At 40.0% G+C, this 22425-nt stretch overlaps 2 protein-coding genes across 3 annotated transcripts; one reads left to right on the forward strand and one right to left on the reverse strand.

Moving 5' to 3' along the window:
- The first annotated feature begins 1630 nt into the window (after positions 1-1630).
- gnat2 (guanine nucleotide binding protein (G protein), alpha transducing activity polypeptide 2) lies at positions 1631-8253 on the forward strand. Its single transcript, XM_080030366.1, has 9 exons — positions 1631-1786; positions 5057-5099; positions 5599-5740; positions 5872-6029; positions 6166-6294; positions 6392-6521; positions 6613-6766; positions 7045-7254; positions 7714-8253. Exons 1-8 carry the CDS (start codon positions 1681-1683, stop codon positions 7233-7235), a joined length of 1053 nt encoding a protein of 350 aa, XP_079886492.1. The 5' UTR covers positions 1631-1680; the 3' UTR covers positions 7236-7254; positions 7714-8253.
- Positions 8254-9007: 754 nt separating this feature from the next.
- On the reverse strand, positions 9008-21074 carry gnai3 (guanine nucleotide binding protein (G protein), alpha inhibiting activity polypeptide 3). Of its 2 annotated transcripts, XM_080030365.1 has the most exons (9): positions 20298-21058; positions 15826-15868; positions 15177-15318; positions 14896-15053; positions 13394-13522; positions 12365-12494; positions 11740-11893; positions 10864-11071; positions 9076-10173 (listed from the first exon to the last, which is right to left on the reverse strand). In XM_080030365.1, the coding sequence occupies exons 1-8, from the start codon at positions 20413-20415 to the stop codon at positions 10881-10883; spliced, it is 1065 nt and encodes a 354-aa protein (XP_079886491.1). In that variant the 5' UTR covers positions 20416-21058; the 3' UTR covers positions 9076-10173; positions 10864-10880. The 2 variants fall into 2 exon arrangements, with proteins under 2 accessions (XP_079886490.1, XP_079886491.1); XM_080030364.1 differs by having other exon boundaries at positions 9008-10173; positions 14896-15318; positions 20298-21074.
- Positions 21075-22425: the final 1351 nt, after the last annotated feature.

Genomic DNA, 22425 nt, shown 5'->3' on the forward strand with positions numbered 1-22425 from the left:
GAACAGGAGAAATTATAATAATGACCAATAGGCTTCTTAATGATTGTGCATATAAAAAATAAATTAAAAAAACATTTCCAGTGCTGTGAAAAACACAAAAATAAAATGTAGTAACTTTTGAATTGTAATTCCAATTTCTCAGGTCAAAGGAGAATACAGAATACTGTGACCAACAATTCAGCACTCATTTCTCAATACTTACTACATTAATTTCAAAAGTACAAACAATCTAGTGCAGAACTTAACTATCTACTAAACTTATGCTCCAAATGCAGAATAATCAAATGAGCCTTTACCCTATTGGGACATTAAAGCTACTGAACTAAACTCTGCTGGTTTCTGATGCACTTTCTGCAGCAACCACCTGTCTACTGACTGAAGAGTAATCTCAGTATATGTTCTCAAACACACAAGGGCGGGAAGACAAGGCCCACTGACCTCCACGGGTCATCCTCACAGAGCTGACCTGTTTACAGATAAACGGCTCCAGTCCGGCATCAACAAGCTTACAGTAGGAGGTATATGCCTTTAATAACCGCATACCAAGCTAAGGGTGTAAGGGCAGGGTGTCATATTGTATGAAATGTAAAGCCCACTGAGGCAAAAGTCTATTTGTGATATTGGGCTATACAAATAAAAAAATTAATTATTTGATTTGAGACCACCTCACTGAAAGAAAACAAATAACTTTATAATTGTTTCAGGTATATTACATCCCTGTGAATGTGATACAGATGATGTAGCTTGGGAAAATACATTTAGGTCGTGTTAGCACTACGGCACCACCAAACAGCACAGTGACGGTTGCTTTATTTAGCAGGCACCACACCACCTGGGATTTAAACGTCTTAACTATAAGAAGTTTATGAAACCTTAATGCCTCCCTCCCTGCCTTGTCCACGTGACTGACACCGAAGTCAACAGTCAAACAGGCAGGAGATACAGTCTGAATATAGGGGGAGCAGCGGCTTTGACTCCAAACAGAGGCATATCTTTGTCAGGTCAAAATGTTTAATAATGTATATAATATAATATAATGTAATATATATATATAGACACACACATATATATTTATATATATATATGTGTGTGTGAATACAGGCTGCTCTATTATGAGTGAAAACAAAGTCTTTGTTGTATTCCTAATTTCAGATTTCCTCAGCATAAACACCAACACAAACACAAACACACACACACACACACACACACACACACACACACACACACACACACACACACATCAAAGACAACACACATTTTGCAATGTCAATTCATTCCAGTTAATGATATCAGTGACTGCCACTGAGCCCAAGTGTGTGTGTTTTATTTTCTCATTTTCTTCCCATCATTCAACATTGCCCTGATTAGGCTAATTGGATTGACTGGCCAATCAGGAAGAGGCACCTCCTAAGTAAGGGTTTAAGCAAAGGGAATTAAAGGGTGAACCTCTGCAGGACAGAGCTTCTGAATTGAGTTGAACCTTGAGAGAGTCTCAACTGATCATCTAATCGAGAGAATCCAGGCAGGCCAAGAAGGCTCAAGCACCTCCCTCTCAATCCCCTTCCGCTAGGAAATCGCCTTTCAGCACGATTAGTGTTGCACCCAGTTCTCTGCAGCAGCTCACAGACAACCGTCAAAATTTCTTATCTTGAGGATCTTGAGGCGTTGGAGGAAGAAAGCATGGGTGCGGGAGCAAGCGCCGAGGACCAAAAATCCAAGGAGCTGGAAAAACAACTCGCTGCAGATGCTGACAAGGAGTCTAAAACAGTCAAGCTATTACTGCTTGGTGAGTGGACTCATCGATAGTCTTGTCGCACTAGTGTTACTTTTTTGTTGTTGTCCCAGGCTGGATGTGATGCAACGCGCTCAGATGGTTTTAAACTTTAAATGATTACTTTACACACTCTTACTTTTAACTATCCAGCTCTGATTAAAACCGTTCTGTGGATGTTCAGGTCTGCATAGGAGAACAGAAGTCAGCCACCAGGTTTTATTGATTGATGGATAATGCAAAGTAACAAAAATATATGATTCAGTTTTGGGCAATTGTTTTAGTGAGCTTTCATTGAACCCTGAAGGGTAAACAATTGGTTCCAGGTTTCAGGATGAGAGCTAGCTTATGTAACAGATCATGGAATTCATAACCCGGTCTTCATACCTTCATAATGAATGTTTCCCTCTGAGTTTATTGACTTGTTTATTATTCTGCTTATTCTCCAGCAGGGGTGTTTACGAGACATCTGTTTCCTGCTTAGTTTGATGGAAGATATGGTTTGCTCAGAGGATTTACAGGCCGGGCAGATGCTTTTTTTAAATGGATCAAACCCTGCATTAGTTTATTGGACAGATGAAGGGACTTGTGTAGGCTTATGCAAAAAACTGAGGGGGAATTAGCCAGTGTGAAGTGGGGACAGAAGAGAGAGAGATAAGAAAGATAAGTCTGCAGGTTAAGCACCGGGATCTGAGATAAAGCTAAAAAAGAAGGAAAAAGATAAGTCTGCAGGTTAAGCATCGGGATCTGAGATAAAGCTAAAAAAGAAGGAAAGAAAGAAAAACACCTTGTAAGAATTTTGTTTTCTTACAAGGTAACTAAACATTAGTTACAGATTTTATATTTTTTAGCATTGGAAAAACATTTTTAAATATTTGAGTAGTTGCTCAAATATTTTCTTGCCCTGCATTTGAAATTGATGAATGACTTTTCGATTCTGACAGAAGGACACTGGTGCTTAGAATAATCATGGCCTTTGGTCTAAATGAGTCCCAGCACAGCAGTGATATGTCAAGCCGATTAGCTAACCGGTTTAGTGCAGATCCACTTGGTGAGGTCTTTGTTGATCCCTCACTCGCACATAAGGTATAAAATGTGTTTTATTAACACAAACGTTACGACTGTTACATTTGCAGCTTCGAAAGACCAGAAATGCATAATGATGAAAGTCTAGGATAAGATAACACTTTATTGTCCGTTTGCACCAAAATTTGTCATAGGAGATGTTGTTAACCCAAAAAAAAGATACAATCATGATTCAACAAGAGTTGGATTTCTGACCTAATAAATACAACAATTATAGAAATAATGTTATTGCCACCAAATTGAAAAAGAATGACTATAAAATGTTGCAAAGACAATGCAATTGTTGAATTTTATCTCTCACTACACACTTTTTCTTCAAAAGTGTAACCTGTGAATAACCTGTCTAAAACAATATTCAGAGTCCCAATATTTACTTCCATTAGATTAACAGAGGAGTGGCTTTTCCAGCAGTATAGAATCAAAGATCAAACTATAAGACCAGTAAGGATAAAGAAGTGTGCCACCTTGTGGGCTCTGATGGACATCCAAGGGCTCAAACTGCAGGATTTTCTTCAAATTAAACATGTTTGAGGCTTATTTTAGTGGTTCATGTACTTAAGTGTGCAAACCAGTGAAATAAATGTTGAAGTTTAACATGTTGTAATACACTTGGGAACTATTTCAATATTTAGGCTACATAAATGTTGCTTTAGCAATTCCACAATGAAGATTTCTCAAGAAGCCTACATTTAGTGAGTTACATGGAACTTCCACTGTTACCCTGCAACTGTGAGCCCTTTAAGTTTCTCTAAAAAGAAAAATGCTGGTTCTAAAAAAACAATTGCACAATTACAATGATTCAAATTCAGTTTTTTCATGGGTTGGCTTTTTTTTCTTGAACTTCCCAGCTCCATACTTAGTCTCAAAGCCCTTAACTATCTATACAAACATACTGTATGGTGGGTCATCAGCAGGATAGATATGTTTATGCAGCTCCTTTTAAATCCCAGATTTAATGCAAGCCCGAAGTCACATACGCTAATGAGCATAAGGTGAAAGAATGAAACGAGGTTAATACACTCTTCACTAACTTATCACAGCTGTTGAAAATCAACCTCGATACCCTCCAGTGTCACCTTAACTACCTCATCACAAATTAACAATACAATCTTGTCATTGACTTACTAATGACTGCTAGAAGGGGGAAACCAGTAGCTTCTCCCTGAGAGGGTTTGATGACTGAGGCCACATGAGTGAAGGCTTGATGTCTTTAAATGCTCAGCAGTAAGTCTGTTGTTGGAGCTTAATTTGGCTCCACTGAGGGCAGGACAGGCAGCTTTGGTCTCTCTGTGATGTGATAAATTCCTTCTCGCCTGAGCTAGCTTACAGTGCTGCATGGAGCCTGATCCGCCTGCAAGCTTTTCTTTAGCCAACACATCCAATCGTGACAGACAAAGTGTACAAACGAAACATCCGCAGTCCTCATTATGTTAAGTATTACAACTTGTGAATAAAATATGCACATAGTACATTTCAATCAGAAAATCACTTCTCCTGCTGCCTGGACTGCATCTGTTATTGAGTTTAATAGTTATTTGCTAAGTTTGGATGCCCACACAAAAGTCTGCTGATATTAACATATTACATTGTGTCTTGAGACCAATTTTGATAACTTAAATTACTCGGTTAGACCAACAAAAAAAAAGAATTCTGTTATTGTGTTACGACATCATTATGTTGTTCCTGTTGGCGAAAAGCCTTTAGCCAGTTTATACCGCCCTTCAGGGCTTTATCATTGACTGTTTGTTACATGCTTCAGACATATTAGTAGCCAGTTTGCTCTGCCTGCTCTACTGTGCACGCAACAGTGCATCTTTCTGTTCTATCTACATTGTGAAATAGACAAAGGAACTTTAATGCAAATAGATGTGTGTCACTGATGAGTTGTTGTAGCATAACTCTTAGGCCCTTTGAGTTGTAAAGAAAATGGTTATTTATTTTGTTGCCTTGTGATGACAGCAGACATCTGAGATCTTTAGAAAATCATCCTGAAACTATCCAAACAGATTAAAAGAACCTTTGGTCAAACTAACAGTTTTTTCCCCTATTTTGTCCAGTCTGCTCCTTTAGTCAGACTGCATCATCAAAGCACATTTTGTGGCTGTTTATGGTTTATAGTGTGTTTCTACTCGATGGCATGTCAAAGAGAAACACAGCAGTTATATGTTGTTGCTAAATTTTTTATTTATTCTCTTCTAGGCGCTGGTGAGTCAGGGAAAAGCACCATCGTAAAACAAATGAAGTAAGTATAAAAAGAGGCGATCAAATTAGTTAGTCATCCACACCATGTCAGAGGCAGGCAATCATAGTGCAACATGTTTTCATAATCTCTTCGGCAAGGCACAGAGCCAGAAGGCCAAAGCATCCCAACTCAGTCTGTTTCACTTGCACGTAAGCCTTTTACAAAAGGTCAATAGGGCAAACATCCGCTTACTTTGATTTGTCAGCACTTGTTTTGTGCCGTTAGTCGCACTCTGGCAATAAGAGGTGATTAAGTTCAGAAACACACCACAGGGTGGTGCTGTCAGCACGGCTCCAGTAAATATTCTGTTCCTTTATAACATGAACTTGACTTCTTACATGAACAGAAATACAAACAGCATATACTTGCAATATCCTAGTATCTCTACTTTATTGTAATGATGGTTGACATATTTCCAGAACATTTGTAACAGCTTTCTATATACTTATTCCTGAACTTAAACACTCCTCACCACTCTTGTATCTGTCCCTCTAAACAGGATTTTGCATCAAGGTGGTTACACAAAAGAGGAACAACTGGAGTTCAGGGCAGTCATCTATGGCAACATCCTGCAGTCTGCTCTGGCTATCATCAGAGGCATGGAGATGCTGGGCATTGGTTTCGGCTCGGGCACTGGACAGGTCTCATATGACACTAACCAGACATGATTAGCGTGTAGAGTTCATTTTCACTGACATAAGATACGACTGTAAATAGTTCTTGTACTACACGGTGTTGATGGATCTTTGTTCTTTGTGCACCAAAACCACAGGAGGATGCGCAGAAGCTGCAGAACTTGTCAGACTCCATTGAAGAAGGCACAATGCCTTCTGAGCTGTCCGCGGTCATCATGAAGCTCTGGGCTGACACTGGAGTGCAGGCCGCCTTTGACAGAGCTGCTGAGTTCCAACTGAACGACTCTGCTGGCTAGTGAGTACAGCACAGGGATTGATGCAGCAGTGGGGTTACATGTAAAGCTAAAGAGGCTGTTGGCTTGGTCTTTAAAAATAAAGACAATATTATACCTGAGGCTTGATTGCTGTTCTCTTTATGCCATCATCATCAGCTACCTCAGTGAAATGGACAGAATCAGCAAGCCAGAATTCCTCCCCTCTGAGCAGGATGTGCTGCGATCTCGAGTCAAAACAACTGGTATCATTGAAGAACAGTTCGGCTGCAAAGAGTTGCACTTCAGGTAAGGGGCCCTGAACTTCAGCACAACCTGACTAAACCTTACAGCACGTGAGATGCTGACTTACAAACTTTGTTGTGGCTTTCTGTGCAATGTACAGGATGTTTGATGTCGGCGGCCAGAGGTCAGAGAGAAAGAAGTGGATCCATTGTTTCGAGGGTGTGACCTGCATTATCTTCTGCGGAGCTCTCAGTGCATACGACATGGTGCTGGTAGAGGACGATGAAGTGGTGAGTATAGACTCCACTAGCTGATCATAAAGCTCAAGGCAAGACACCTGAACCTCTTTACTCACCCTCTTTCCTCTGTGACCACCTTCAGAACCGCATGCACGAGTCCCTCCATCTATTCAACAGTATCTGCAACCACAGATTCTTTGCACTGACCTCCATCGTGCTTTTCCTCAACAAGAAGGATCTCTTTGAGGAGAAGATCAAGAAAGTCCATCTGAGTATCTGCTTCCCAGATTATGATGGTAAGACCAGCTGATGCTGCTTTATTAATGGCTCACATGCTTTACCTGCTGCAGACTGTGCATATTAAAACCAAAGACAGTGGGAGCCTCAGCCTCTTTCTCTCCATTAAGTGATCTGATGCAAGTGACCATATTAAACATATATGATGTAAGCTTACAAATACATCGCACATGCATGCAGAGGGATCAATGTAAGGAGTAGGCTACTTTCTTTATTTTTATTGAAAAAATGTCATGACCTTTCTTATAAATCCACTCCCACCCTTGCTCTCCTTTAGGCTCCAACTCATACGAAGACGCCAGCAACTACATCAAGTTACAGTTCATGGAACTGAACATGAAGAAGGGCGTGAAAGAAATCTACTGCCACTTGACCTGTGCTACAGACACAAAGAACGTCGAGATTGTGTTCGGTGCCGTGACGGACATCATTATCAAAGAAAACCTTAAAGATTGCGGTCTTTTCTAAGCAGCTCCACAGTGAAGAGGTGCGCTGTGATTACATCACATCACTCCTGGGGACTTTGTTGATACAGAGTAATAGGGTCCAGATGAGGCAGACCCCATGGCACTTCAATTTAACCCTCAGCTAATTATATCTAGCCCCTCTGTGTTGCCGAGCAACAACTTTTGACTATAACATCAGCTCACAAAAACATAAAACCACACAGACTATTTAGGCCCTTACGGGATTCAAAAGATAGGGAAGATAATGAGAAGCAATCCATGAGATCTGTGATTAAAATGAGTTGTTCTCAAATCAGAACAAGCTGTATTTTAATTTACAGAAATACACTGAACCCCAAAACCTGCATATTATGCAGCCCTGGAGCCCTGAATGTAGCAAAATGTTCACCTTTAAAGAGGGTAGCAAACGTTCATACATGATAAAAGTTGATTTCAACATGTTTGACTTTGTATGATTTAAATTTTTCTCTATTTTGCAGAACTTCCTTTCCTACCTTAACCCTCCGCATATTGGCATTAATTGGAAAATGTACTGGTGGAGCTCAGAGGACCCTCAGTTTGTTGTGTTCATGCCATCGTTTCCATGCCACGTCCCGGTCCCTGACTGCTCCTAGCGCATCACCATCTCCAACAGTACATCTCTGTAACACAGTGCACGTCCAGCTGGGTTGAAACAACTTTCAAGTCCCCATATTGTTGTTGTGGACACACAAGATTCTTTAGTTTTTCTAAAAGTACAGTATTTTGTCGCTGGTTTGAAGGTACGGAGTTGAAATAGTTGCTCATTCGATCCTCATTGCTTCCTTTGGACTACTGTGTTGTGAGTTATATTTACTATTAAAACCAAGCTCTGTAATATAAATAAAACAATAAATGCGGGGGAAGATATTAATATATTGAATAGCAACATTGCAACCTTGTTTTTGTTTTTGAGTACAGTAGTCTCTGTGGTCTTGATATTTTAACTGTAACAAGCAAAATATCTCAGATATTCTCAGTGCTTGCAGTATGTCCAGATTACAAACCAAATTTTACATGTATATTATCTAAATAGTGTTAATGTATTCAATTCGCTAAACATTTTAATGTGATGAAAACATTTCAGAAGGTCAAACATGGTAAAGAAACTATGTACATAAGATTAGGTATTGAATATATTTTGAAAGATAAATCAATCCAGATGTATACAAGAGAAAGAGGGAAAAATTAGAGGGGTTGTTGCTTTATTATGAAAAGGGAATAAAAATCTACTGATTTTGTCCATTCTTATGAAATGTAGAGGCATGAAATAAAGATGCATTAACTTGACCTGTGTCTGCTTCTTTGCTGCAGAATCACACTGTCCATCACTGGATAATGTACATTGCATTGTATCAAGTTTGAAAAACAGGACCGCAGGGCTGTTACCTGTTTTGGACAATGATGCTTACACAAATTCCCTGTCAAAATCTTAATCAGGGGGGACGTGGTGTAGGGCAGTTAATTACTGTAACAGTGAACCTATCGAGAGAGTAAAACAAATGGAAGGGGTAATTAATCTGCAAGTTGAGATATACTTTAAGATGGTGCAGGGACAGGTTCATGAGATTTGACAGCGAGCAAGGACACCACTGAATGTAATCAGTGTTTGGACAACAAATTGCCCCTCCCCCCCTAAAAGCAACAATTACTTGATGCAACAATATTCCTTCATTACTGTCAATGAACTACAAAAATAGCAGCTGTGAACTCAATCGCACACCAAACGTATAACCTGCAGCTCAAAAAAGTTTTGCAGCTGGAAGCCCTCAGCTGAAGCATACAAATGTTTCTTAGAAGAAAATTTGCATGACCTCCTTCCCTACATGGTTTGGGTAAGACAAGGCCTTTGTAAGCCTACTTTGAAATAGAAGAAAAGGGAAGACAACTTTGTGCCAACATTTAATGATGTTGAAATCAAACAATACAACTGCAGAAATGTAAAAATGGCTAGAAATTAAACTTCTTAATCTTCAGGAATGTTTTCTACCTTCTGACTGATCTAACCCAAACTATGCTCCCCTACAGTATATATCCACAATGTGTGATGGCTACAGCCAAAGAACACAAATGCAGTCACTGGCTTTATCAAAGTATCACACAATTTTTTATGTATTTTTTTTTAACATATTTTCACTGATATCTAAGGGATTATAAAATTACCTTGACCTCCACTGAGTGAATATTATTAGTCATAAAAAGAACCCTTTCACAAATTGCAGTAACGTGTCTCATGTATAAAAATATTATTCGATACAATGCTGTCTAGCTAATAATTAAAATAACTAAGTAGACAGCAGTGTTGCTACTGACCTCATTAGACTCTTGCAAACTTATCCCAGACCCAAAATGTTATTTACATCCAAAACGTTCCCACAAAAACGCTTATCTGTACATAAGTCATAGCATTCACACATCCAAAAAGGAGAAATCCTTTGTAACTGCAACTCAAAAACTAAATAAAATTCAACAAATGCAATATTCAATAGAAGCGATGTGATACAGACTGAAGCCAAGAGAAGATGCAACAGAAAAAGATAAAGATCAAATAAAATGGTGTTCTGCCGTGAAACTGTGAAATGCAATATTTGATGAACAGATGTAGTCTGTTTGGACTGACAGATAAACTTTAATTTGGTCAAAGGCATGACCAGCCTCCGACTGATGCAATGGACTTAAATATGACATAACTGCACCAAACTCACAGTGATCATTTCACACGTCTCCCCACGTGCTTATCCCTTCCTCCCTTCTTCTTTTAAGACAAATGTGATCATAGTATCAAGTCCCCAAATGGTGGAATTATGGTCCTGTGTCCAGCATGGCCACTAGCTCAGTCCTTAGTAACACCTATACTTTCCAATGTGTCCTCTGCAGAGAAGACTCACTCTCACCAACAGGTCCTGATGACCTCCGGACACCTACAAGGCAAAAGGAAATGAATCATTAAAGCTAAAGGAAATAATGAACTCATAATACCACCAGCACTGTGAATGCAATGCCCCTAAAAATGTCATTCAAACTATTAATAATCAGCTGCTTGGTAAGATGATAGCCTATACGTTTGATATACATCCTTTTTTTTCATTTAAACACCAGAAATGATAAACCAATATTTCAGCCTCTCTATTTGCTAATTTTAGTAAGTAACAAAAAAAGAATAACAATTAACAAGGTGACTATAAAAGTAAGCCTGTTGAAAACTGCATGAAAACTTTACCATGTTAACATTGTTTTCTAATTTACTACAAGTAAATAGGTTAACTTTGTAATGCTAACACAAAGTGCCAACCTGCTCAGTCCACCACAAGTAGCCTATTTTAAGGAAAAAATGTGGGAATATGTCAATACCATTAATCCGGGATGCAATGAAAGCACCTAGCATTTCTCATCTGAATACTGATAAGCATCAACATGTGCAGAAGAGGAAATCTAAGTTATATCTAACTGTTATCACATGAGCAAAATCACATAAGTGACATGACTGTTGTCTCTAGGGTCATGCAACAGTCTAACATTGTAAGCTGTTGGCTTTGACAACAATGCCATGTTGCCACATCTCCTCAGCGTTCTGCATGAACTGCAGTGCAGGTGAAAGTCAATGTGCCGACCTGCAGGGCCTGAAGCCTCAGTAGAGCCCGATCTCCCTCAGGTTGATCTTGATGATAACGTCGGTGACAGCATCGAACACAAACTGCACATTCTTGGTGTCTGTGGCACACGTGAAGTGGGTGTAGATCTCCTTGGTGTCCTTTCGTTTGTTTAAATCCTCAAACCGACACTGGATGTAAGCTGCAGCCTCTTCGTATGCGTGCCCACCTATACGGTGAAAAAAGGACATTTATAAAAGAGGTTCATATGGAATGACCTCTTATGATATTTGGGAAAAAGATCACCTTATCTTATTTTTTAATAATGTAGGTTAAACACACTAAAGGGTTCAAAACTAAATGTTTAACCGTGACACAAACATTTGTGTTACTATTCTATAAATAGATCACTATAAAAATCCATTAAGGACATCTGAACAGCCTGGGTTAATACAACTGACCAGCTACATGAATTATTTAGATATGTTGGGTTGCTGTGGAGAACAAGTATTTGGTTATAAACCTTCTTTCTGTACGGCGATGTATTTCACATGTGATTAAACCGCTGAACAGTAAAACACAGAGCCTTTATCTAATAATGTTGGTAGGTCAAGCATGCATATAATGAAGAGACTTTTTATTCTCAAAGCTTATCTAATATACACAGAACCCTCAAAAAAATATTTCTCTACAGTAACTGAACCCAATTATCTTCCAGGGTTTAGGTCAAATAAACTGAGAGCATGAACACGCATTTACAGGAAGTCAGTGCTCAGATACAGCAGATGGATTGATAAATATTTCCTCTACTCAAGGAGCAAGTCCAAACGATGTGCCTATATCACATTAAAACTTCAAGAAAGTGCGAAAGTGCTGATTCACTGGTTTTCCTCTCACCAGAGTATTCTGGGTAGCAGATGGTGAGGGGACTCCTGCCGATCTTCTCCTCAAACAAATCCTTCTTGTTGAGGAAGAGGATGATGGAGGTGAGCGTGAACCACTTGTTGTTGCAGATGGAGTCAAAAAGCTTCATGCTCTCATGCATCCGGTTCTGAGGAGACAGCCGATATGGACCCATTTCTTTATTTTATTATTATTCTTTATTTTTTGTAAGCAAAGGTTTAAATGATACAATTAATACAAATTGAATTCCATTTAGCGGCTATGCTTTCAGGGACTTGGAGCTGCACTCAAGAAACTGATCTGCATGCTGCTTATGTCGAGCTGGACCAAAGGCTCTGTTTGTCAAGTGACTGAAAAAACACGTGCACCAACCACGACAAAAACACTATGGACTAATAAAAAAGTATTTTCCACGACTTGCAGTGACTAAATCATAATAGGATGGAGGTATGAATCAGTCTTTGCCAGCACTACAAGCTCTAGAGGCTGAATTTCAGGGACAAGTCAAGATGTCTGCTTGGGAAAAGGCCTTCGTCCTTTCAATATAAGACATAAAATCCAGTATCAACGTTAATCCCCTAACACAGGGAACTTAAAACACAGTGCATCCATTGCTTACCATCTCCTCATCCTCAGCCAAGACCAGGTCGTAGTCACTGAGCGCTACGCAGAAAATGATACTCGTGACTCCTTCGAAACAATGGATCCACTTCTTCCTCTCCGACCGCTGACCTCCGACATCAAACATCCTGGAGACAAGCACACAGGCAAGGTGCATGAATGAATGCAACGTGAATTTGCTCATTTGAATTCAAATGTCATTTAAAAAAATCATGGCATATCTAGGGCAAGGAGCACAAACACACACACACCCACACACACAAACACTTTGGCGCGTCACAAACACATACACACACTCACGCACACACACAAACACACACACACACACACGCACACACATACACACACATGCACACACACACACACACACACACACACACACACATGCATGAGGCTCCTCGGAGGCAGTGTGAATCTATACTGAGTTAAACTGACAGAAATGCAATGAAAGCTCGTTGTGTGCTTCAACACAAATTCAGTGATTACACATTTACAGATTCGGAGTGGGTAAGGCAGGCCTTGGAAGCTATTACAGTTATTGCTTCACTAATATTTATAGGTACAAGAGCACAACAAAATAATGTAATACTGAGGCGATGTAATTACATTTCCAGCTGAAAATGTGGGTCATATTAGGCTGAATGTCAATCAGCGGTTATGAAAGAGATTTAGAAATCAGCACTCCAATATGCAGTTTCTCAAAGCAACATGAGCCCACTGAGAGAATTCCAAACAAGCATCTTTGGCCAAAAATGCAGCTGCATCACAGAATGATGAAGGAAGATGACATATAAATGCTGGATAATTACTTACGGATGTAGTATTCAGTATAAAGAAAGTTTAGAAACTAAGATAAGTGTTTCCATTATTTTCTTCATGACTGTAATGACCACCAGCTCTTACATAATAATCATAACCAGATAATAGCAAGCAGAATCAATGTCCAATACTGTAAACCGGCTCACACCCTGACTGTTTGTAAAGCTGAAGAAGTTCCACATCCCTTTATGAGCAAATAAATACTTACTTGAAGTAGAGATCTTTGAAGGTGAAGTGAGTTTCCACAATGCCGGTGGTCTTTACACGTGTACGCAGCACATCCTGCTGAGTCGGGACATAGTTTGGCTCACAGATCCTTTCCAAGTCATTCAGGTAGCTGAGAGACACAAAACAAAGGTATAAGAACATGATCCCAGAGCCTATGCACACATCACAGTGACCAGTTCAATTCAAATGTACAGTGGAATGCAGAATCTGCAATACAGGCAGCTCCAAATACATGCTTCTTAAAAACAGATGCTATGTTTCTCTTTCTTTCTTTTAACACCAGATGGTAAAGTATGGTTGACCGTGGGGCTTTAAAGAATGATAGTTTATCAAAAGAAAAACAACATAAGTTAAAGTATGAATATGTATTTTTGGGACAATGATGTGTAGTGAAGTGAAAGACCTGCTCCGCAGACATCCGGGGAATCTGTGGAACGATACTAAATATGGGCTCATATTATGGTGCATGATAAACACTGGCTCCTGGTGGGTTGAGTAAAAACAGACTAACTGCACAGGTTCCTCTCGTCTCGTAGTGTGAACAAAGTGCAGAGAGAGTCATGAAAGCTCGGCTGTTTTCAAAACAAAGACGTGTCCTTCACACTGAGCTAATTTATTTTCGGGCGAGTGTGTTATAAGTGCCGCAGAATGAGTAAACCTCAGGCCTTTTCCACGTCACATTGGTAACACAGAGACTATATCTAGTTCAAACTGCTTTGTTTGCATTTTTAACCAAACTTTATCAAACAGTTGTTTGCAGTGGTTTACTATCACGATAAATTATCATAATAAACTGGAATTATTTTGTCAAGTGAAGTTATATCTCAACAGCTGTTAACCGTACAAAAAGGTTTTGCAATCGTCCCTTTCCCCCTTGGTGTTTCTCCTTTTTCAGGAATGCAATCATATGTACAACAAGCTGTCACAAGACTGTGAAGAACAAGACGTATCTTGCCTCCCTTTTTTGTTCCAGTGGAAACGTTGCAAACTTGAAGGAGGAAGGCTACTCTCAGTTGTCCCACATCTTGTGGTGAGAAAAAAACAAGATTACGAGAAATGCCTGATGTCAATTTAAGAGTAGAACGTTGAAGATGGATGACGCAATTTTAAACTTCACTGTAAGCCCACAAGGCAGTTTCACTTCCACCGAATTTCTCAGAAAGTGTTAGTAAACGGAGGATTTTTAAAAGGAACACTTGAGTAATTTTAAGCTAATCAATCTGGAATCAGATAAGGCTACAATTGAAAGATTATTTCCAATATCGATAAATCTGCAGATAGTTTTCTTGGTTAATAAATCAATTGTTTGGTCTATAAAATTGATGAAAGTAATTAAAAGGCAACTATAATTTTCAAACGCTCAATGCAATGCCAATCCTCTCAACAGAGAAGCTGGACCCCCCTACTGTCATCTGTAAAATGACTGATTGAATAGGCAGTTGGTACTCGATGAGTAGTCTGTAGAATATGTAAAGTCCTCACTATGCAGCCGAGTCGTTGAGCTGATACTCTCTTGATCGATCGAAGCATGCCTGAACTCCGGGATCTTTCCACAGCTTCAAAATCACATCGGTCAGCTCCGCTGACATCACCCCTTCCTCCGCCGAGCTCGCCAAGGCAAACAGCTGGCGGGCATCGTCCTGGTAACAAGGAAAAAAAATTGTTGTCATTGTAAACTTGCTACAGTTGTGATTCACATCATGAAAGACGAAATGGCTCCATGTAAGAGACATTTTAATGCCGATTGAATGAAGGTAACTTACAGCCCGCACAGAATCACCAAAATCTATCTTTAACCGGCCCATAGCCCTGATGATGGCCATGATGGACTGGATGGTGTTGCTGTACACCACCACTTTGTACTGCTTGCACTCTTCTTCTGAGTAGCCGTCCTCGTGAATGATTCTAGAGCAGAAACAAAATCCAATCAGGCTTTTGGAGCTCACATAAATGTTTAAAAATGTATGAACAATGGCTTTAACAAATGTGGGACAAAATACAGATATGAAAGAAAATCATGGAATGTTGTCATTAGTGGTGGAATTTGAGCTCCAGAGAGCATGCAGCATGCCTAATGTGGGAACTGGGGGAGTCTATTCAGGTGCTGCCAGGCTACGACTGGCCTCTGGGGCCATTGTTTATCACGCTACGCAAAAGGGTGCTTCCTCCTCTGCCTGAGTGGAGTGAAATGAGGCTCCCGCTCTGCTTCAACAGCACTTCCACAAAGATGAGCCCTGTTTGTGATCACAGCTCTCACCAGACCATTAACCTCAAATAACTAGGCTGCATCTGAAAAATGGGAGTGACGGAGGGCGGCTGTCTTTCCTCAACATAACACAAAAATAGCGTCAACGTTTTTCAAGGATTGTAATAGTGTGATTTATTGTGCAGTGTAAAGGGACTGTGACTTACTTCATCTGCTTTACTATTGTGCTTTTCCCAGATTCCCCAGCACCTGAAAAAAGAGTAAACATTGTTATTAAAGGTATTTATTCCAGGAATGATGGCAGCCAAAAAAAACACAAAAAAACATCACATAAAATCTCAGTTTCAGATGCTTCTCACATGAGCAACGGATCAACCCAGCTTTTCATAAAGGCTGAACCTAATCTGACCTCATTTAATCACACAGTTTACAGTATGCACTGTTTGTGCTTCAGAACATCCCCTCTAAAAAACACCCCTGTGATGGATTTCAGTAGTGGATATTTAAGTGGGGCTTGAAGGAGACCAAGTTGTCCTTTGCATGCAGCAGATATGAATTTTGTGATGCACCAGTCAGCAGTTTGTGTGTATGAGTGCATCATTCTGCCTTTAGACACAAAGCTATCTGTCATTGCTAAATGAAGAATAAAGACACCAGCGTCATGTGGAGGGATTAGATACTAATCGCGTCCCCTAAAATGTGCACAGCACAGCCAGAATTTAAGCCCACAGAGGATCATGGGAAATGGTGAGTAGTGCGATGAACACCTCTTTAGGAAGCAGGAGCTTTCACGAAAGTGTAAATCTGTGACAATTGATGTCAAAGCCTCACAAAGCCTCGAATACAACCGAGGGCATAGTAATAATGATGAGCAGCGAAATGATTTCACATGGGGCACATTTACAGTATTTTTTAAACAATCATCCAAACAGGAAACAGTTGTCACGCTTCTGGCAGAGCCAATGTTTTTCCACTGGAGAGACAATCCCAGATATCATGCTGTTCTGGGTGTTTGAGAGCAGAGGGGGCATGAAAACACCACGCATGATTTAAAGGGTCTGTCAGTAATCTAAAGGCCCACAGAAAACAAACACCAACTTGCTCTCTGACCCCAACACAGCAGAAATGAGTCCAGGTTCTCAACGGACAACATGCAGTACTGCCAAGATTTTTATTGATCAGCCGTGCCTAATATAGCCCTAACGTAGATTGACAGTCACAATGCATGACGCAAGTCAATGCCAGGATCTGAACCCAGGTTTGTGTGGTGGCGAGCCAGTGATATGCCCCTGTGCCCCCCGCCGGCTCACAGTGATGTCAGCAACTTTTCAAAGCTGTAGTTTAATTAAAGAGGCATGAAAACGTGCGTACTGTGCACATGAAGTCTTGAAGTATGACCATATTTAAATAAGGAGGTAGATTGTCTTAATAATGGTGTTCCCCTAAAAGGTGATAAGACACTTTCCCACTGCCAGTTAGCTATCCTGAGCAAATTAATTTTGTCAATGAGGCTTACAGTAGAGTATGTTCAGATGGCCGGCCAACAAGAATCCCATCAATTAATTCTTTGGTTAAGCTGTCAGTGGCAAAGGGAGATTTTACACTCGCTCACACAGACAGGGAGCAGAGAGGACAAATTGGGTTGATCCCTGTTCCTTAGTTCTGTCATTCACCAATTCTCTCATACAATGCATTATTTTGGCTGAATATCAAGTATGGCTTCCTGCCAATTCACAAACCAACTTCACACAGGCATTCACAGAGTCGTCCAAACCCATGCAGGAGTCGGACTGTGAACCATGCTTCATTTAACAAGAATCTCAACTGCAGATTTTTTACGAATCACTGCTTGTGGTCAAACAGGAGACCCATTTGCAGTCGAAGTTGGCTATCCAGCTTTGTGGCTTTGCACAAAGAACGGCAGCCGAACTGCTCTTTGTTTTTCCGCTATAACTCTCTCATTCCAGCACAGACAGGGAGTGGAGGGCACTGCCTGGAAAAACCGCTCCCCCCTCAACTCTGTGGTCAGAACTTGAAAAATGAATGTTTCCATACAATGAGATTTGAGCCTGCATTGTAACACCCATCAGCCTGAAGCTAATTCTCACAGATCTGTTTTCTGACTGGTGGTATTGGTCAATGCTCTTGCCAAACTGATCCAACAACCACATATATGTGACCTCATGTGAAATATATTTCAGGTTTACTTCTGCCATTACACTCAAGGCTCGACTACCTAAAATAGTTGGTCTTGCACACAACAAAATGACGCAATCAGGCTGTTACATATCAACAAAATGGTAAAAAAAAAAAAGACAAATGTTGCCTAAAAGTCAAGAGTACAAGTGACTCTGATATAGAAGGGACTGGGAGTATTTACTGGCTTGGTTTTGTTCCGCTGACTGGAATAATGCCATTATCGGGGATGTGATCAAGAAAACAAAAGGGTACATTAATTAAGTATTAGTTAATGCTTAATTAAGGCTTAATATACATTAACTAAGCACTAACTGTTATGCTTAGTTTATGCTTAAGTAAGCATTAGTTAAGGAAGCATTAACTAACCAATAATAACTAAGCATTAACACTTACTTAATGCTTAATATGCCTTAACCATGAATTAACTATCCATTAATAGCATTAACTTAGCATTAACTGACAGTTAATTAATGTAACCTTATTGTAAAGTGTACCCCAATAAGGAAACAAACATGAATCCAGTCAAAGAGAGATTTTTCACTAGCAATGCAGATTGTGTAACTTATTGTGACACCGCCCACCGTGCTTCAGATGCCATCAGAACGTAATGTCGCAATGCCTTCAGGAAGTCATGCGGTCGGAGCGAATGCAGCGAACACTTCATTTCAATTTATAAATTAATAGCTGCATTTGTTCTCAGAATCATCCATTTAATGGAATACTTGCTACACTCATTTACTCCATGACATGTTTCAGGCCATTTCTAATCAGATTACATGAGATCACATTACAGAGGAACTGAAAACAAAGTGTGGAATCCAGACACTGAAAGGCCCTGGTCAGTCTTCTATTTAAAAAGGAGTTTAGTAGCAGTATCATCTTTTCTTCATCATATCATTCTTTTGACATGAATTGCGTAACATTTCAAGAAACATCTCAACCCAGGGGTCAAGAGCATTGCAACATTGGCCTACAACATTGCATCATTAGAATCACTTATTCAAACATTTTAGAGACAACACATAGCTGCTGCTGCAAAAGCTGTTTGGACCATTTGTATCTTAATTTCAACCTTATTATCCCATTTGTTCCAGGTTTAGCACACAACTGGGTGATAAGTTACTATTTAATTGTTCAAGCCCAAAGGACCCCCAAAAATACATTAGGTTTAAAAAATGATTTAGCCTGTCCTTGTGAGAAAAGACTTGTGGACTTAATCTAGTGGTACGGGAGCGTGCACAGTTTAATTGGACTCGCTGTCTAAATAAAGGTTAATAATAAATAATATTTGAGTCTTTTATTTAGTTTCCAATATTTGTTTTCCTTGTGAAATCCTACGAAGGCCTTCACCTGCGAAAGTTGACATTGCTTCATTTGAAACTAAAACCACTGGGAACCACTGGTCTAGCTGATATACAAAATGTATTTGCAGCTAAAAATTTGGATATGGAGTTGGAGTTATGGAGTTACACTAGACAATTACACTCAGAGAAGCTCCTGCTAGACTGCTAGAGGGCACAGAGCGTAAAAATGTTGAGCGCTGCTGAACTGGGGGTGTTTAATCCCCCTGGAACGTCTCTGCAGTCCACACCCTATGTCAGTCAGCTAATACATACCAGCAGGCAGTATAGTAAACGTACAGCCAGTGGTCTTTAGAGGCGCGAGAGAGCACTGAGAGAACATAACACTAAACATGCATGTCACCAACATCGTGCACCTGAAGTCTTGTTGAGTGAGTCAGAACAATGCTGTATCTGACCATCAAATCCAAAATGTATTTAACTAAACGTGACAGAGCAGATCTAAACTAAAAATAATGATTATCATCATAACAGTGCAATTTTCTTTACTGGAGGTAAACTAAATATTTGTGAGTTTCCAACTGTTGGTCAGACGAATAATCTATTATATGAAACAATTGACAATCAGCTACTCCAGAAAGTAAATGATCTGGTTTAATAGGACTTATCATGCTCAAATGAAACCCTAAAGATCAGGGCATGCTATGACATGATGTTGATACTCCCTCCTCACATTGAGCCTGTGATGCATTGTGGGAACAAAATCTTACCCAAGAAATGTATTTCCTTGCTGCTATAAAAGTTCTGTTCGTAGAGACTGAGGTAGAACAGGCCTACAGGAGTTATAACGTGCTTTGTTACGAGTGTCAACACAAATAGTTTCCTCTGAACCCACGCTCCCTACCTGTCAACGACTCATAACTGATTAAAAAAATAAATAAAAAGAAAAGCTCCGAGGCAGCAGAGGCCAGGCAGATGCCCTGTCACCACCAAACCACCAACATCTGGTTTACTTCTACAAGTTCTGTCAGAGACAGGAAGAGCCACAGCTGCACATGAGGAGGAATGTTCGAGAGTTAGATGAAGCTAAAGACTGCATGAGAAAAATAGTACCCAAAGATTGATGATAATTTAACTGATGTCATGCATTCAAAATACACCAATAGCGTTGTTCATACCGAGCAGAAGCAGTTTCACTTCTCTGTTTGATTTGTCTCTGTCGTCCCGCAGGTTCTTATCAATCATTTTACTCCTCTCGAATGCAGCTTTGTCCTCGGCGCTGATAGTGCAGCCCATGATTCACTCTCAAACAACTCGTTTAACGTTAGATTGAAGCTTCAGCAGCTCATGGGTTGAAAGGGGAAAAAACCCGTCCAACAGCCCTCGGGGCGGTGTGAGCTGAAGTTTCCCAGCCGAAGAGAAGCGGAGAGAGGTGAAAAGGCGTTGGCACTGGAGGCTCGTCTGTCCAACTGAACCCACAGTCTGATGCTGAGTTCGCACACACAGCTTCAGTCCACAACACTCCTGTCTGTCCAGGTGACTATAGGCTAGGCTATGGGTAGGATTCCCCAAGTTTATGTTTAAGATCTTTTTTCCAAATGAATCGTAGTTTCTCTCTCGAAAGATCATAAAAAATGAAAGAAGAAGAAATAAAAACACTTTATGTAGAAACGTGTAGGAAAAATCAGGCACATAATTCACTGTTTTTAAAGAAAAATTCGCAATGAAAATCAGCACATTTCCGTAGCTGCTGCGCAGTCGCGCGTTCATCCAGCTGATCCAGCTGCAAACCAAGAAAACGGCACTGAAAAAGGAAAATTGATGCGCCCCACGGGGCGGATGGGAAATGTAGTCGATTCCAAAGTAGGCTACCAGGAATGTGAATCCTGCTTCTGCGTCAAAAAAAGATCAAAGTCGGGCATATCCTTATATTCCTAATAACACCCTCGTGAACTGAGGTATGCAGTTTAGAAGAAGTCCAGATGTGCGATCTTTCTCTGAAATCCACATTCACTTCCAGTCAGCAGAGTAGGCTACAGAAGGAGTTTTGTGCGGTGTGAGAGCTCCCCCGGTGGACACACAGCTAAACTGCAAGTGTGAGTTTGATAAAGCTTTTCAACCTGCATGTGATTCCTAATTCATACGACAGATGAAGCCACAACACACGTCTCTAGTCAACAGGACTCATTTCAATTTTAAGAAAAAAGATGAACAACAGATCTACAACAACAGTGATGTCCCACTCTGAATGAACAGTAGCCTTTTGTCAGATCAAGAAATTATATGTCGTTGTCTCTCTCGATGTTGAGGTTAATTTAGGTGCGTTTTTACAACATGATTTGTCTTTATCCTCCTTCAACATCTGTGCAAATTCTACACCTGTGAGTAAAGTTTACATAGGCCTACTATTGTACACTTTTCAGTGTACAAAGGTATCTTTCTGGTTGATGATGCACGACATTTACAGCCAAAGTTAATACAACTATGAGAATATAACGGAGTTTTTATAAAGCATTTATAAATTGATTAATTCGATTCATAACAAATTAGTTGGATATTTTTTTAAATGGATTGTCAAAATGTATGTAAAACTTTTTTTTTAAGAAAACAGAACCATAAATTGGTTGTTGTTGAATTGTTTTACAGTATAAAGCATTGATAAATGCTCTATTAACCATTAATAAACAATTACAACAATAACAGTGTATCAACCCTTCATAGGCCTGAGGGTAAATTAAGCAATAAAGATAAAAATGAATATTTGATGTGTAGATTTAGAAATCAGAGACCAGGAAAGTTGCATTGCTTATTGTGATTAGCTCATTCATTAAAATACTAATCAAATAGTGCAGACATACCGATGGGAACCACTATACAGTATGTTTTTAAACATAACATTAATCTCCATCTTTGCCCCTTTTGCCAGGTCCTCCTCACTAACAAACCCCTCTTAGGAAACAGCTGATTTCAGAGAAGTCAGGATCTGGAAGTAAGTAAATTCATGTTGTTGAGTTCATCTCGGATATAGTGAGGGAGGCTTTTCACTGGAGACAATGCACAATGTCACACGTTTTCCTGTGTTTTGGTCTTAAAATGATCCCAGCACTGTGACCAACTCATCCCCTGGGTAACTGTGCTGTGCACCCAGTGGCCCTATGTTTCTGTCCTTGAGCATTTTCACTGGGCGTGTTGTAGCCCGCCACAAAGGTCAGGCTGTTTGAACTGTTTCCCTGTGCAGCAGGAGGCGCCCTCCACGGCTCAACATGAAAGCCATGAGGATAATCAGGAACATAGCAGATGAAACTC

Source organism: Ammodytes marinus (assembly GCF_949987685.1).
Source record: "Ammodytes marinus genome assembly, chromosome: 7".
NCBI lineage: Eukaryota > Metazoa > Chordata > Actinopteri > Uranoscopiformes > Ammodytidae > Ammodytes > Ammodytes marinus.

What these genes read in the sequence shown, in the direction of transcription:
- gnat2 (XM_080030366.1), top strand. Translation starts at nt 1,681, where the DNA reads ATGGGTGCGGGAGCAAGCGCCGAGGACCAAAAATCCAAGGAGCTGGAA. An exon ending in AGTCAAGCTATTACTGCTTG is followed by an intron (nt 1,787 to 5,056) that starts GTGAGTGGACTC and finishes ATTCTCTTCTAG; the next exon opens with GCGCTGGTGAGTCAGGGAAA. An exon ending in TGCAAAGAGTTGCACTTCAG is followed by an intron (nt 6,295 to 6,391) that starts GTAAGGGGCCCT and finishes TGCAATGTACAG; the next exon opens with GATGTTTGATGTCGGCGGCC.
- gnai3 (XM_080030364.1), bottom strand. Translation starts at nt 20,415, where the DNA reads ATGGGCTGCACTATCAGCGCCGAGGACAAAGCTGCATTCGAGAGGAGT. An exon ending in AGTGAAACTGCTTCTGCTCG is followed by an intron (nt 15,869 to 20,297) that starts GTATGAACAACG and finishes CTCTTTTTTCAG; the next exon opens with GTGCTGGGGAATCTGGGAAA. An exon ending in ACAATAGTAAAGCAGATGAA is followed by an intron (nt 15,319 to 15,825) that starts GTAAGTCACAGT and finishes TTTCTGCTCTAG; the next exon opens with AATCATTCACGAGGACGGCT.